This window comes from Hylobates moloch, unplaced genomic scaffold (genome assembly GCF_009828535.3).
Source record: "Hylobates moloch isolate HMO894 unplaced genomic scaffold, HMol_V3 SCAFFOLD_12, whole genome shotgun sequence".
NCBI lineage: Eukaryota > Metazoa > Chordata > Mammalia > Primates > Hylobatidae > Hylobates > Hylobates moloch.
Window position 1 is genome coordinate 20445369 of NW_026652287.1, and position 16515 is coordinate 20461883.

The 16515-nt window shown below is 43.9% G+C and overlaps 1 protein-coding gene across 1 annotated transcript in view; it reads right to left on the reverse strand.

Moving 5' to 3' along the window:
• PTPN11 (protein tyrosine phosphatase non-receptor type 11) overlaps positions 1 to 16515 on the reverse strand; it is a 93575-nt gene that overhangs the window by 36716 nt on the left and 40344 nt on the right. Inside the window, exon 7 of the mRNA XM_032168619.2 lies at positions 17 to 113. Within this exon, the coding sequence (XP_032024510.1) occupies positions 17 to 113 (97 nt within the window). The remainder of the gene's footprint in view (positions 1 to 16; positions 114 to 16515) is intronic.

Genomic DNA, 16515 nt, shown 5'->3' on the forward strand with positions numbered 1-16515 from the left:
GAATATTGATACTTACAGGGCAGGATGTTTTTATATCTATTTTTGTTTTTGTTTTCTTGCCTTTGACCCTCTTTTCGGCTGTAGAGAAGTTTGCACTCCTGTTGTTGTAGTGTCTGGAAAGAAAGAAAAGTCAATATTATCACATGTCAAAGAGTCACAGAAAAAGAAAAAAGCCTGGCTCAGCATTTCTTCTTTAAGGAATTCATCCTAGGAAATGTTCAGAGTTCTGTGTGATAGCTACAAGAATGTTCATCTGGGTCAGGCGTGGTGGCTTACACCTGTAATCCCCACACTTTGGGAGGCTGAGGTGGGCAGATCACTTCGGGGCAGGAGTTCGAAAGCAGCCTGGCCAACATGGTAAAACCACATCTCTACCAAAAACACAAAAATTAGCCAGGCATGGGCACCTGTAATCCCAGCTACGTGGGAGGGTGATGCAGGAATCACTTGAGCAGAGATTGTGCCACTGCATTCCAGCCTGGGCGACAGAGTGAGACTCCGTCTCAGAAAAAAAAAAAAAAAAAAGAAGGTTCATCTGAACGCTGCAACAACAGTGGAGAAATGCTGAAAATAATATAAACGTCTAACAGGAAAGGACCGCCTAAATAAAACTATTGTTTGTTCATACAAAAGAATGTTCTATGTCCATTTAAAAAGATGTACTATGAAAATAATGCCTTGGAAAGATGATGAAAGTGAAAAGAAAGTCAAATCTCCAAAATAGCATATGATGTAATCATATGCTTGCATTCACCTACGTACAAAAGAAATGGCATAAGGACACCATGATGTGCATCTGTAGTCCCAGCTACTCAGGAGGCTGAGGCTGGAGGATCACTCGAGCCCAGGAGTTCAAGACCAGCCTGGGCAACAAAATGAGATGCTATCTCAAAAAGAAAACAATGTTTTAATTTTTTTCTTTAAAAAAAAAAAAAAAAAAAAGGCTGGGCGCGGTGGCTCATGCTTGTAATCCCAGCATTTTGGGAGGCCGAGGCGGGCAGATCACGAGGTCAGGAGATCGAGACCACAGTGAAACCCCGTCTCTACTAAAAATACAAAAAATTAGCCGGGCATGGTGGCGGGCGCCTGTAGTCCCAGCTACTCGGAGAGGCTGAGGCAGGAGAATGGCGTGAACCCGGGAGGCGGAGCTTGCAGTGAGCCGAGATTGCGCCACTGCACTCCAGCCTGGGCGACAGAGCGAGACTCCGTCTCAAAAAAAAAAAAAAAAAAGAAGTTCAAACACTGAACTGAATCAATCACTTCAACTAAATGAAGTGAAACGACATCAACAAAAAATACAATACCGGGGGAGGGGGACTGGGACTAATTAGCAGCTTGATTTAAAACAAACTTGGCAGGAAAACATTCAGGCCTTCATTTATGAACCCAACTTCTCATGACACTTCACTGAGGTAGGGGGTGGCAGGGCGCACGTGGCCAAAGCAATTACTATGCAAGGTGAATTTCCTACAGTTCCTGTTTCATTACCCTTCAATTTCTCCCTCGCCTTCAAGATCAAGTCCAAGCTGTTCAGGATGACGCACAGGCCTTCTAGTCTCTGGGCTAATCAGGGCCTGCCTCTAAGTTCCCTTCTGTTTCGCCAAGCTACTTTGCCTGTCTGTGCCTCAGTTTCCTTGAGTGTGAAATGAGCGCAATCCTTTCTACCCCCAAAGGGCTGGGGTGAGGGTCAAATGAGATGCATGTACATCACTATACAGTGCGTGAAATACAATGAAGCAAGTACACAGATACTGGCTATTTCTATGATATCACTATTTCTACATGAACTCTACACTGGCTACTCCACGTGTGGTCTGTAGACCAGCAGCATTAGCACCACCTAGGAGCTGGTTAGAATCCCAGGCCCAGGTCCTACTCCAGACTTAATCAAAATCTGTATTTTTGCTCGAGGACAGGAGGTCAAGACCAGCCTGAGCAATATGGTGAGAGCTGGCTTCTACAAAAAATTTAAAGATTAGCCAAGCATAGTGGCATGCATCTGTAGTCCCAGCTACTCGAGAGGCTGAGGTGGGAGGATTACTTGAGCCCAGAAGGTCAAGGCTGCAGAGAACCATGATTGCACCACTGCAGGCCAGCCTGGGCAACGAAGCAAGACTCTGTTTCAAAAAAAAAAAAAAAAGCACCTTCAAGATGCTTTGGCATCTCTGCATACCACCTCTTACGTCATCTGTTTCCTTAAACTGAACTCCTCTTTTTCTCCTTCACAAAATATATTTCAAAAAGAAACTGCCTCATCCAGGCCCAGTGGCTCACGCCTATAATCCCAGCACTTTGGGAGGCCAAGGCGGATGGATCACCTGAGGTCAGGAGTTCGAGAACAGCCCAATCAACATGGCAAAACCTGGTCTCTACTAAAAATATGAAAATTAGCTGGGAGTGGTGGTGGGCACCTGTAATCCCAGCTACTTGGGAGGCTGAGGCAGGAGAATCATTTAAACCCGGGAAGCAGAGGTTGCAGTGAGCCGAGATTGTGCCACTGCACTCCAGCCTGGGTGACAGAGCAAGACCCTGTCTCAAAAAAAGAAAAAAGAAATTGCCCTTACTTGCACATATTTTAAAAAATTTTTCATTTTGCTATATATAGAAGGTAAGCAGAAAAGGGAATATAACAAAAATGAAATATTATCAAATTCTACCTAGATACTGGGGCATTCCTGACGCTTTGCAAAAAAAAAGACACAGGCAAGTGTTAGAGGTAGATGTTAAAGACTTACTACTACCATATGGAGACCTTCTTCAGGCTTCATGTAAGGACTAGATAAGGATGAAAAAGAGAAAACCTTTCTCATTTGCTAATTCATCTTACCTACTGTGATGGGGTAACACAAAGAATCATCTCACAACACAAAGGGAACACTTTGCCAGACTAAATTCAGAGTTCCAGACCAGGGAAATCCTCATCAAAACTCATTTTGGCTGGGCCACCCATCATCAGGTCTGCCAGAGGCTTCCCTTATTCCTTTTTTTGTTGTTGTTGGGACAGGGTCATGCTCTGTCGCCCAGGCTGGAATGCAGTGGTGTGATCATAGCTCACTGTAACCTCAAACTCCTGGGCTCAAGTGATCCTCGCACCTCAGCTTCTTGAGTAGCTGGGACTACGGGCGCACACCACCACATCTGGCTAATTATTTTCCTTTTTGTAAAGACAGGGTCTCACTATGTTGCCCAGGCTGGTCTCACACTCGAGGACTCCAGCCCTCCTCCGGCCTCAGCCTCCCAAAGCACTGAGATTACAGGCGTGAGCCACTGCACTTGTCCTGCACTTTCCTTATCCTGCAGTAAGTTCTCAATCACCTCTTCCAGGCGGACTTGGGGCTTGAACAGTGCACAGTCAAGATGGCTGCTGGGTCCAGAGGCTTCCACAGAGGACAGGAGAGGCGTCCCTGCATCTCAGGCACAGGTGGGTGCTAACTGCCAGCAGCTGACAGCTGTCACAGATTGATAATAGCTAACAGCGCATCTCTCCCCCAGCTCCTTCCCTAGTGCACCCATTAGCCCAGCCTCATCTGCACCTGGAACTCAAGTTGCCTAAACATATTTCATTTCCCACAGCAGAAGATGCCATCCATCTAGAGTAAGATTGAAAATACAAACAATTCAGAAGTTGTGACTTTCCATGCTCTGCCCGCAGAGGCTCCCAAAGGCTAAGGGCGCTTCCTCCCCAGCACCAGGCTTATGGCTCTAAGCTCCAGAAGAATATCAAATAAACCCTGCCCTCGAGGAGAATACATTCCTGTCAGGGTTTATCTTCCACAACCTCCCTCCCACCAGCAGTCCCTGGGGCACAAAAACTGCTAATGACCTGTCAAGCTGAATGTCACCGCATCTCCATCCTTCTCCACTGGCCTTGGCAGGGATGCTAATGAGGAGGCTTGGGCAGGCAGCAAAAAGGACAATGTAAAGCAGGGACACAGGCTGCCAGACACCCCCTTTTCCCAAATAATACATCCAAAGGGTTTGCACCAAACTGTGAACTCTCAAAAAGGACCAGAGGCTAGTTACAGTCACCTGACTGCAGGAGTCTAAACAGATCTAGAGCCAAAGAAACTGCATAAAACTATTAAATTTAATGATATGGTTTGGATGTCTGTCCTTTCCAAATCTCATGTTGAAATATGACCTCCAGTGTTGGAGGTGGGGCCTAAAGGAAGGTGGTGGATCCTTCATGAATGTTTTGGTGCCATCCTCACAGTGAGTGAGTTCTCGCTGTAAGTTCACGTGCAATCTGGTTGTTTAAAACAGTGTGGTGGCCGCGCGCAGTGGCTCATGCCTGTAATCCCAGCACTTTGGGAGGCTGAGTGGGCGGATCACTTGAGATCAGGAGTCCGAGACCAGCCTGGCCAACATGGTGAAACCCCGTCTCTACTAAAAATACAAAAATCAGTTGGGCATTGTGATGCACACCTGTAGTCCCAACTACTCAGGAGGCTGAGGCAGGAGAATTGCTTGAACCTGGCAGGCAGAGGCTGCAGTGAGCTGAGATCACTGCACTCCAGGCTGGGCAACAGAGTAAGACACTGTCTCAAATTAAAATAAAAAAAAAAAGAGCGTGGCACCCATCCCACCCTTGCCACCACTCCGGCCATGTGATCGTCTGCTCTCCCTTTGCCTTCCACTATGACCAGAAGCTTCCTGAGGCCCTCCCTCACCAGAAGCAGATGCTGGAGCCATGCTTGTACAGCCTTCAGAACCATGAGCTAATTAAACCTCTTGTCTTTATAAATTACCTAGACTCAGATATTCCTTTAGAGCAGTGCAAAACAGCCTAACACATCTAATAAACTATTAAAAGGTATCCACAGAAAGTCAATGTCCTGATCCATGTTGTACATGTGAGTGCCCAACGGCACTACTGACTGTGGAGGAGGTAAGTTTTCATTGTTTCCCTTACGTAAGTGTAAGACCAACCCTTACATTTATGGCCACTGAACATTCCTGCCCCCCAGCCCAGACCCCTGCCAACCTAAATGCCAGGAGCAGCAGCCCAGGGACTGCAATGACCAAAATAGACCCCAGAGGCTTCCAAAGCCCTTGGATTGAAAACCACTGGACCTGGCTCTTGACTAGAATTTCATGAATGAAAGTGGAGGAAGGGGACCAAGGAGAGAGGCAGACAGAAAACAAACTGGCTGAGCCAGGCATCCCCAGGCACCATGACGATGCCCTAACGACCGTTTCACCTGCACTGCTCTGAGCAACACAGCCAAAATACCTAGGGAAGAAAAATAATGACACTCACCATTACGGCCAGACCAACCTGTATAGTTACTTTATTTTTTTTTTCTTAAATTTTTTATATTTTAAATTCTTGGCCCACCAGGCAGAGAGATTACTTTTTAAAACAAAGATACAGCTGGGGGCCATGGCTCACGCCTGTAATCCTAGCACTTTGGGAGGCTGAGGCAGGCGGATCACCTGAGGTCAGGAGTTCGAGATTAGCCTGGCCAACATGGTAAAACCCCATATAAATACAAAAATGAGCCAGGAGTGGTGGCGCACACCTGGAACGCCAGATACTTGGGAGGCTGAGGCAGGACAATCACTTGAAACTGGGAGGCAGAGGTTGCAGTGAGCCAAGATCACGCCACTGCACTCTAGCTTGGGTGACAGAATGAGACTTTGTCTCAAAAAAAAAAAGATAAATAAAAACAACAAAAACAAAGCTACAAGGGTGTATATATTGGACAGGGGAGGGGATAGAGTGGGAGAGAGCAAGATTAACAAAATTTGGTCTGTGTTAAAGCTGGGTGTTGGGGAAAAGGGGGGTCCACTGGACTATTTTCTCTATTTTGGGGTCTGTTTGAAAATTTCAATAATAAAAGGTTTTTTGTTTATTTGTTTTAGAGACATGGTCGTGCTTTGCCACACAACCTGGAGTGCAGTGGCCTGATCGTACGTAGCTCACTGTAACCTTAAACTGGGCTCAAGCAATCCTCCTGCCTCAGCCCCTCAAGTAGCTAGGACTACAAGTATGCACCACCACACCCGGCTAATTTGTTTTACTTTTTGTAGAGACAGGGTCTCGTTGTGTTGCCCAGGCTGGTCTCGAGCTCCTGGCTTCAAGTGATCCTCCTGCCTCAACTTCCCAAAGTGCTTGGATTATAGGCATGAGCCACCACAACCAGCCAAAAAGACTTTCATAAATAAATCAATAATAAATAAAAATGTAAAAGCTCCTACTAACTTTCCCCCTGCCCTACCCATGGCTGTGGCCTTCTGAAGAAGAGAAAAAAAGCTGAGAAAGGCTATCACACAGATGGTCTCTCTAGTTTTGATGCCGTGAATAATTATTAAGACAGCGGTAACCACCTGGGCAGGCTCCAAAACCAGGCCTCCTACCTAGACTGAAGGAACTTCTGTTTTCCTTTGGCATCTGTCCTCTCTGCAAAGAAACACTGCAATTTCTCATTCCATTCTCTGTAATGAAAGCTTTGCAACATTACCCGACACCAAAGGTGGATGAAAGCCACCACTTCCTGACACCATGCTGCAAACAAAGCCTGTCACCAATTCTCTTGGGCAGCTCTTCCTGCATGAGTCCACAGCACTATCCAGGAAAGAAGGGCAGCTGGAGACTCTCATCCCCGGAGAAGGTCCTAGAAGGTCCTAACTGACCAACATGACTTGCGAAGCACCACAGGGAATATAAACAATCCAAGGCGTGGTTCCTTTCCAGGTGCCTGTTGTAAGCCACCCACCTCCAACAAGGTGGGGTATAAGTAGAAAAACAAATTAAAAAGGCATGGTTTAGCAGGGCATGGTAGTTCATGCCTGTAATCCCAGCACTTTGGGAGGCTGAGGCAGGATAATCCTTTGAGGCCAGGAGTTCGAAACCAGCCTGGGCAACATAGTGAGACTCTCATCTCTGCAAAAATTGAAAAATTTGCCAGGCATGGTGGCACATGCCTGTAGTCCCAGCTACTCTGGAGGCTGACACAGGAGAATCCCTTGAACCCAAGAGTTCAAGGCTGCAGTGAGCTGATTGTGCCACTGCACTCAAACCTGGGAGACAGAACAAGACCCTATCTCAAAAATGAATAAATAAATAAATAAAAAGACATGGTCCTTGAAGGAAAACAGGTTCTGACACATGAAACAGCAGCAAATAGTACAAGACAAATCTATAACTGTGTAATTTTTAATTATGCACTGTGGAATTTAAGGAATGAGATTAACTGAAGAAGGTTTCTGGGAGGAGCTGAAGTTGAAAACAGGTAAAAAAATTTAGATAGGTATAGGCAAGAAAGGGAGGCAACCTCGCAAGTTGGGGGCGGGGGGGCGAATGCAAAGGTGGCATGATGCCAGCGAGTGTGCAGGAGAGTGAAGGAGACCAGGGAGCAAGTCTGGAAGCGTGAACTAGGAAGTGGGGGGGAAAGAGAAAAGATGGGGAGAGTGAGAAAAACAGTGGGGGCCTTAAGAACTGGGCAGGAGAATCTCAATGGCTGAGTGAAAGAAAGCATGGCATGGTAGACATGGAGTCAGAAGTCCCCAAGTTCAAACCTCAGCCAACCATTTGCCAGTCACATCCCTGGGGGCAACTTTCTCACTTCTGGGAGTCACTTTCTTCATCTTCAAAATGAAATAGGTGACCAGGCACAGTGGCTCACACATGTAATCTCAGCACTTTGGGAGGCTGAGGTGGGCGGATTGCTTGAGCCCAGGAGTTCAAGACCAGCCTGGGCAACATGGCGAAACCCCGTCCCTACTAAAAATAGAAAAAATTAGCGAGGCATGGTGGCACACACCAGTAGTCCTAGCTATTTGGGAGGCTGGGGTGGGAGGATCACCTGAGCCCAGGAAGTCAAGGCTGTAGTGAGCCAAGATCATGCCACTGCACTCCAGCCTGGGCAATAAGAGTGAGACTCTACTACAAAAACAACAACAACAAAAAGCCATGGGGGGTGCAGGGGGATAAGGAACAAAAGAGAAAGAAATATTCCAACAGAAAGAAAGGAATTTCTCCAGAGTGTAACATTTAGCTTATGGAATAAAACCTCTAACTACTGAAATGTTCTACCCACAGGAAGGTAGCAGCTCCTCTACTAAGTCTGGGAACTCAGGAGTAGATAGAAAATCCTGGTTACAGGGCAAGCCTGCCACCCTGGAGCATTTTTAAGCATAAGGCTGGAGCCCTGCTTGAGGGTTTTGTTCACTGCGGTGTTGCTTAGTCACCAGGGGGAAGATTTCCACTAGAGATCGCCGACAAGAATTATTATTCTAGACACAGCTCTGGGGTGCAGTTAAAGTCTTGTTTCCATGAAACCTAACCATCTCAAAGTAGAATTTATAGCTCCCCTAAGCAGGATGTAATCACTTTAAAGAAATCAAACTGGACTGTGGATGTGAAGACACACTAGCTTCTCCTGGAGAACTTCAGTTAGCAGAGCTGCTGGTGGAATCCAGGACATCTATGAAGCTGTCAGCGAAATGACCACAATGCTAGTGCAAGCTGAAAACAGCTTTGGACCACCACAGAGAAGAGAGGCTAGCATGACAGCAGGCCGAGCTTTTAAAAAAAGAAATAAAGAAATTACTAAGGGAAACAAGTGTTAAAGCCCTAGGAAAAAATAACCCCAGTTAATAAGGTGTTGTATAGGGGTTTCTTGTTTGGGGCTTTTGAGGGGTTTTTTGGTATTGTGGTATTTTTTAAATCTAAAAAAGGTTTAAAAACTAAAATCTTTCTGAAATTCAGCACTACCAATTCTTGGGCACCTGGGTACAGGGATCTCAAAGACTAAAATGCACATCCTACATCCACTCAGCTAGCTTAGTTGGTAGAGATGAGACTTAAACTGTGGTTTCACCACACCTCAAACAGGGGCTCCATCCAAACACAAATTGTAGGATACCAAAGCAGAACATCTCAAAGCAAAGCCCAGAACATTCCTTCATACGTTGTAAGCATCAGATATATTCATTGAATATACACAGAGGGTCTGAATCCAATACGACTCTCTCGATACAGGAAATAGCTCAGATCCAACATGCCACAAATACTTATTTTGTTCCTACTGTGTGCCAGGCTTTCAGCTGGATTCTGGGGCTACAGGGAACAAAATAGGACTGCCTGTCTTTGTGGGGTCTGTGGACTGATCCGAGTTATTTTCCTAGAAAATATGCACATAGGTCAAGCACAGTGGCACATGCCTGAAATCCCAGCACTTTGGGAGGCTGAGGCAGGAAGATCGCTTGAGGCCAGGAGTTCAAGACTAGCCTGGCTACATATGTACCCAGGAACTGAAAATAAAATAAAGAACAGCCTGGGCAACATAGCGAGACACCATCTCTTTAAAAAAGTTAAAATTAAAAAAAGGAAATTTGCAAATGGCAGACATAAAACAGTAGGATCAAACTGTGCCTCTTTATTGTTCCCTATCAGTTTCATTTGAGCAAAACCTCTTTTTTATTTATTTATTTTTTTTTTTTTTTTTGAGACAGAGTCTCACTCTGTCACCCAGGCTGAAATGCAGTGGTGCAATCTCGACCCACTACAACCTCCACCTCCTGGGTTCAAGCAATTCTACTGCCTCAGCCTCCTGAATAGCTGATATTGCAGGTGCTCGCCACCAAGCCTGGCTAATTTTTGTATTTTTAGTAGAGACAGGATTTCACCATGTTGGTAAAACAATTTCACCACCAGGCTGGTCTCGAACTCCTGGCCTCAAGCAATCAGCCTGCATCAGCCTCTCAAATGCTGGGATCACAGGCGTGAGCCACCACACCCAGCCATAAAACCTCTCTTTATTCCAACAGACCTTCCTATGTTATCTGTTTCTGTGGATTCATAGCACATTAAACCAATACCCACACAAATTATTTATGAACTTCAAAGATGGTAAGTACTATGAAGGAAAGGATGTGCTGCTACGTACACACATATAACAGGAAGAACGTCGAAGCGTGGGGATGGGAATCAAGGAAGGTTTCCTTGCAAAAATGCCCTTGAGGCTGGGGACTGAAGAATAAAGAGATGTTAGCCAGACGAAGAAATGAGGCAAGAAGAACATTCTAGCACAATCCCAACTGTAATATCGTAAAATTCATTGAAGAATCATCTTCCAGTTGGATGTCTCACAGGCAATTGAAAATTCAACATATCCAAAATGAAAGCTGATCACCTCCCCAAAAGACTGTTCCTTCCAGTCTTCCACACCTAAGAAAATGGCAACTCCATCCTACCAGTTGCTCAAGTCAAAAGTGTTCATCTTTTCCTTGACTCAGTTCTGTCATGCTACATGATCTATCATATCCGCCTTCAAATATTGGCAATTCTACATTCAAAATAGCTCTAGAACCCAACCACTTCTACTGCTGCTGCCCTGGGCCAAGCACCATCACTTTTCTGCTCAGGTGATTACGACAGCCTCCTTCCTGGTCTCCCTACCTCCACCTACCCCTCATAGACTGTCCTCCATGCAGCAGCCAGAGTGATCCCCTCGCTTCTGTGCTCAAAACTTTTCACAGGCTTTCCATCTTCCTCCAAGTAAAATCAAAAGGCCTTCCAGTGACCCACAATGCCCTTCATGATGGGACCCGTCCACCATTGCTCCACCTCCATTTCCCTCTTGAGAGAGGGTCTCACTGTGTCACCCAGGGTGGAGTGCAGTGGCATACTCATAGCTCACTGCAGCCTCGAACTCCTGGGCTCAAGCGATCCTCCTGCCTCAGCCTCCCTACAGGCATGCACCACCATGCCCAGCTCCTTTTTTTTTTTTTTTTTTTTTTGTAGAGAACCCGAGGTCTGGCTCGGTTGCTCAGGCTGATCTCAAATTCCTCCCACTTCAGCCTCCCAAAATGCTGGGATTGTAGGCATGAGACACCGCACCTGGCCTTTTCAACTTCTCTCTTGTACATTTCCCATCCATTCCAATTGTACTGGCCTGTGTGCAGATTGTGCAACATGGTAAACAAACCCCCACTTCAGGGCCTTTGCACTTGCTGCTCCCTCTACCTGGAATGTTCTCCCTGAGGTTATATGCATGGTTGGCTCCATTATTTCCTTCAGAGCTTTGTTCAAATGCCACCTTATCAAAGAGTCCTAAACAGTAAAGGCCTATCAAAACACCCCTTTTATCTTACACTACTTTGTTTTCTCTGTAGCACTTATCACCATCTCACAGATTGAATATTGAACTGTTTCTTTGTTTACTGCCTGTCTCTCCCACTTGACTGTACACTCCATAAAGATAAAGACTGATTTGTTCACTGCTCCATCCCCAAAACCTAGAATAGAACCAGACATAGAGTCGGTGTTCAATCAATATTTGCTGAATGAAGGAAGGAATAAGTCACTGCGACCAGAAGTGTCTATAGTTTTTGGTAGATATTTTTGGGACATCTGCCCAACTCACTACAACCCTCATCACTGAAAACTATTTCTCCCCAAAGATGTCTACAGCAGACACTTTTGTTCCACATGATCATGTCCTTGACATTGTTCTTTGGACTAGAGATGGATGGCATCTGAGTCAATGAGAATCTCTGAGACTTTGGTACAAAGACTGAAAGTTGCTAGTTTCAATATCTGAAAGGGGCTAGAAGTAGGGTTTGTAAGTCAAGTCAAGAAGCAGAAAAATCTACTGAAGGGAAAAGAATGAAGCAGGTGTATGGAGAGCAAGGATACTGGACACAGAGGGGAGTTAGAGGAGGAAGATGAATGGAAAGAAGAAAGCCTGAGGGACAGTCCATCCACAACCTGGGTCCTGCGGTGCCTTGTAGTCGGTTGCAATGTCCAGTCTCAGCCCACAGTACCCTCTGGTAGCTGAGTCCTATAGGACTCAACAGGGAGCAGCAGGCACAGAGAGAGGGCAAAAACCTTTTTTTTTTTTTTGATAGAGTCTTGCTCTGTCACTCAGGCTGGAGTGCAGTGGCATAATCTCAGCTCACTGCAACTTCTGCCTCCCAGGTTTAAGCAATTCTCCCTGCCTTAGTCTCCCTAGTAGCTGGTATTACAGGCGCCCAGCACCACGCCAAGCTAATTTTTTGTATTTTTTAGTAGAGACGGGGTTTCGCCATGTTGACCAGGCTGGTCTTGAACTCCTGAACTCAGGTAATCCGCCCGCCTCAGCCTCCCAAATTGCTGGGATTATAGGTGTGAGCCACCACGCCCAGCCCAAAAACCTTTTCGATACAACCATGCAATATGCACCTCACCACAATGCACAGGGCCGATTCAAGTGTATAATAACACACACATTGCAGGCACAAAATTACAGAATTATAACCAGCCTTTTCATTTAGTTAGTGTCAGTCTCATTTGAGCAGAACTTTATTTCAACAAATCTAAAAATATTATCCATCTCTTTACATTCTTGAGCAGAGATACTGCAGGAAGTGAGAGATATTTACACAGACCACAAATGGGCAATCTGTTGGACACGGTGGCATGTGCCTATAATTCCAGCCTCTCTGGAGGATCACTTGAGCCCAGGAGTTCAAGGCTGCAGTGCACTGCAACAGTGCCTGTAAAGAGCCACTGCACTCCAGCCTGGGCAAGATAGTGAGACCCCATCTCTTTAAAAAAATAATAACTGGCCAGGCATGGTGGCTCACGCCTGTAATCCCAACACTTTGGGAGACCAAGGCAGGAAGATCACTTGAGGTCAGGAGTTTGAGACCAGCCTGGCCAACATGGAGAAATCCCATCCCTACTAAAAATACAAAAAAATTAGCTGGGAGTGGTGGTGCATGCCTGTAATCCCAGCTACTTGGGTGGCTGAGACAGAAGAATCACTTGAACTCGGGAGGTGGAGGTTGCAGTGAGCTATCACACCTCTGCACTCCAGCCTGGGCGACAGAGTGAGACTCCATCTCAAAAATAATAATATCTAATAAAAATTAAAATAAAAAAGAAATAGGCAATCTGTAGGGAAAAATATCAAAGACTTGGGTTTGCAATGTCTAGATCACACAACATATCCTAGAAGAAAATCATCAACCTGAATTTATTTCAGCAGCAAAGGAGAAAAGAACCAAAGAGCTTCACAAGAGACTTCACGTTTTAAAGTGCATCAAAGGCAAAAGTAACATCTTCTGGATAGAGATACCTGAAATGACATGTAGAATTTTACAGAACACCAGGAGCCAGGCATAGAGACAAATCAGAGTTAAATTACCAATGGCATGGCAATTTAGAGCTCTGGTTTGTTTTAAAGACTATCGGAGCACAATGCAAGAAGAAAGTGATCCCAAATTTATCACCTTCCAGAAAACAACTAAGGTACAATCACAAAAATGATAATGCTTTGCTATTGTGGATCAAACTTTAGCTTCAGAGGATTTAGATTATGAGTATCTGCTTCCAAGTTTCTAATTTTTTTGATAATGTCTTATTCTGTTCTCAGCCTTATTTCCCTGGTTCCAACCTCAAAGGGCAATTTTTTAAAACACTGAATTTGAGAAGCAGGTACATAAGAGATCTAGAAAGCAGGCCATCAGCTATTTAGATATAGCTTCAGTTTCCACGAAACGTTAATGCCCTAATTTAGTGCACAACAATTTTACCACCTCAGTCTGACCTCTATGGAGAGCCTGTAGAGTATAGATGTGATCTCATTATTTTCCACTTCCTCTTAAAGTCAACTCAATTTTTCCCTTTTGTTGTTAATAATGTATAAAAGATGACCACAATTTGAGATGTGACAGTGTAAAATCATCAGGTCAGCATTTAGAACCAACCATCTTTTTCCATGGCCAAAAGAGTCAGACTAAGAGTTCCTTCTAAACTCACATCTTGACCCCACCAATGCAATTTGCAAAAAATACCCCATTGCCACACAAGCTCTTTGTGAAAGTATGACTTTGTTCCTAAGCTTCGTTCTAAGTGAACCTAGTGTTAAAGAAGCTACCATGGTACCAGATAACCTGTAATGTTTTTGTTTTAAAGAAATTAATTTTTGCCAGGTGTGGTGGCTCACACTTTAGGAGGCCAAGGCAGGAGGATCACTTGAGCCCGGGAGTTTGAGACCAGCCTGGGCAACATAGCAAGACCATGTCTTTTTTTTTTTCTTCTTCTCTTTTTACTTTGTGTGTCTATTATTTTAAATAATTTTTAAATGTTAAAAAAATTTATTTTAAAAAATGCTATAATTTTTAAGTTCACAGTCATTTACACAAATGATCAATTCAGCTATCATTTGTAAAGGAAGTATAAGATTCTATTGAATCTAGATTATAAAATAGCTCACTATTTTTTACATTTAACCAAAATTTTAATTAAAACAAGTAGTTTGCAAATGCTATGCTAAAAGGTTAAAGCATGCTAACCAAAGTCATGTATAATAAAAGTTATAGATGAATAATAACCACCATTTTTTAAATACGGAACATAAAAAATGTTAGTATTACCAGTAGTCAGCAAAAGTAAAACAGGATGCATACACAAGGCTATTCACTGTAATCCTCTCTGTGATACCTTTGGAAACTACCCAAATGCCCATCAATAGGTTGAATAAACTGTGGTACAACTACACAATGGATTACTATACAGTAAAAAAAGAATGAAGACTATCTCTAGACACTACTATGGATATCTAGGATGTCCAGGATATTTAAAAAAGCAAGGTTAGAAAAAAGTATGTAAAGTTATGCTACTGTTTAAGAAAAAGTGGGATATGGGAATATCTTCTTATATTTTTGAAATGTAATGATAAACCGTAACTTTTTATACTATGGCTAAAATATAGACAGGAGAGGACAAGGACAGAAGGTAGACTTCTTTGAATATACTTTGTTTTTTCAATTTGACTATCAAAGCCAATATTTGTGTAATTATAAATAAAACTTAAAGAGATTTTTAAAATGAAACAAATAAACTAACCATATACCCAGTTAGCATACAGCCACACAGAGAGAAGGACGATTACAAATGAGTCTAAGGCACAGGAATTTTTTTTATATACATTTTTTAAAAACAGGGTCCCTGCTCTGTCACCCTGGAGTACAGTGTCACAGTCGTATCTCACTGCAGCTTCAAACTCCTGGGCTGAAGCCTACTCTCGCCACAGCCGCTCAATAGCTGGGACTACAGGTACGTGCCACCATGTCTGGTTAATTTTTAATTTCCTTTTGTAGAGACAGGGTCACACTATATTGCCCCGGCTGGTCTCAAACTCCTGAGCTCCAGCAATCCTCCCTTCTTGGCCTCCCAAAGTGCTGGGATTATAGGCGTGAGCCACTGTGCCCAGCAGAATACAGTAACTTGACTACACATCTCTGAAGGATTTTTTGGAAAAGCGCAAAAAAAATTAAACTGTTTTCAGTAATCATATTATTGGGAAGTCATTATTCTAAGACTGTTGTGTGTAATGTGGGATAGAACAAACGAATAATCTTATTATGGCTTCAAGAAGTAGGATTTTTGGCACTAGAGAAAGGAGATACATGGGTAAGATCAATTAGGTTAGTAAAAATCCTGAAGCCCTGAGTTTGATTTGGAAGTATCAATTGAACCCATAATAGATTTTAAATCAGGAAAAAAAATCTGGCCAGGCTCGTTGGCTCATGCCTGTCGTACACCTATAATCCCATCACACTGGGAGGCTGAGGCAGGAGGATCACTTGAGCTCTGCAGTTCGAGACCATCCTGAGCAACATAATACGACCACATCTCTACTAAAAATAAAAATAAAAAAAATTAGCTGGGCATGGTAGTATGTGCCTGTAGTCCCAGTTACTCAGGAGGCCGAGGTAGAAAGATTGCTTGAGCCCAGACATTCAAGACCAGCCTGGGAAACAAAATGAGACCTCATCTCTACAAAAAAATCAAAAAATTAGCCAGGCATGGTGGCATGCACCTGTGGTCCCAACTACACAGGAAACTGAGGCAGGAGGATCACCTGAGCCCAGGAGTTCACAACTATGTGTTTGCGCCACTGCACACCAGCCTGAGCAACACAGTGAGACCTGCCTCAAAAAAAAAAGAAAAAAAAAAAAAAAAGAAAAGAAAAGAAAACTGCTTAATAAGAAGGAAGAAATCAACCCTCGGCGATGAAAAGCTTTTATAGAAATATTCCAACCTAACAAATGAAGAAGAATGATAAAATTATAATATCACTACCATACAGTCCCTTATGAATTAATGGATCTAAGTAAGAATGATCAGGAGCTGCTAAGAAAATCAGAGAAGAAACAACAGGACATAAACACCTCCTGATACACCACCATACATGCTATCTTGCCAAAGAAAACTTGTATCCAATAAAGTCTCTAGATATATCAACTTACAAGAAATATAAGGGATGGATACATGCTTAAGTCCACCACAGAGAGGCACTCAGCAAAATTCAGACTATAAGTAACTCTCAGAACAAATGATCTGCTTTCTTCAACAGCAGAAAAGACAGGGAGAGGGGGAAGGAAGACAGAAAAAGAGAGAGATGGAAGGGGCATCAAAGTATTCTAAGAGACTTAAAATTTGTTCTGTTTTGTTTTGTTTTGTTTTGAGATAGAGCCTCACTCTGTCTCCAGGCTGGAGTGCAGTGGCGCGATCTCGGC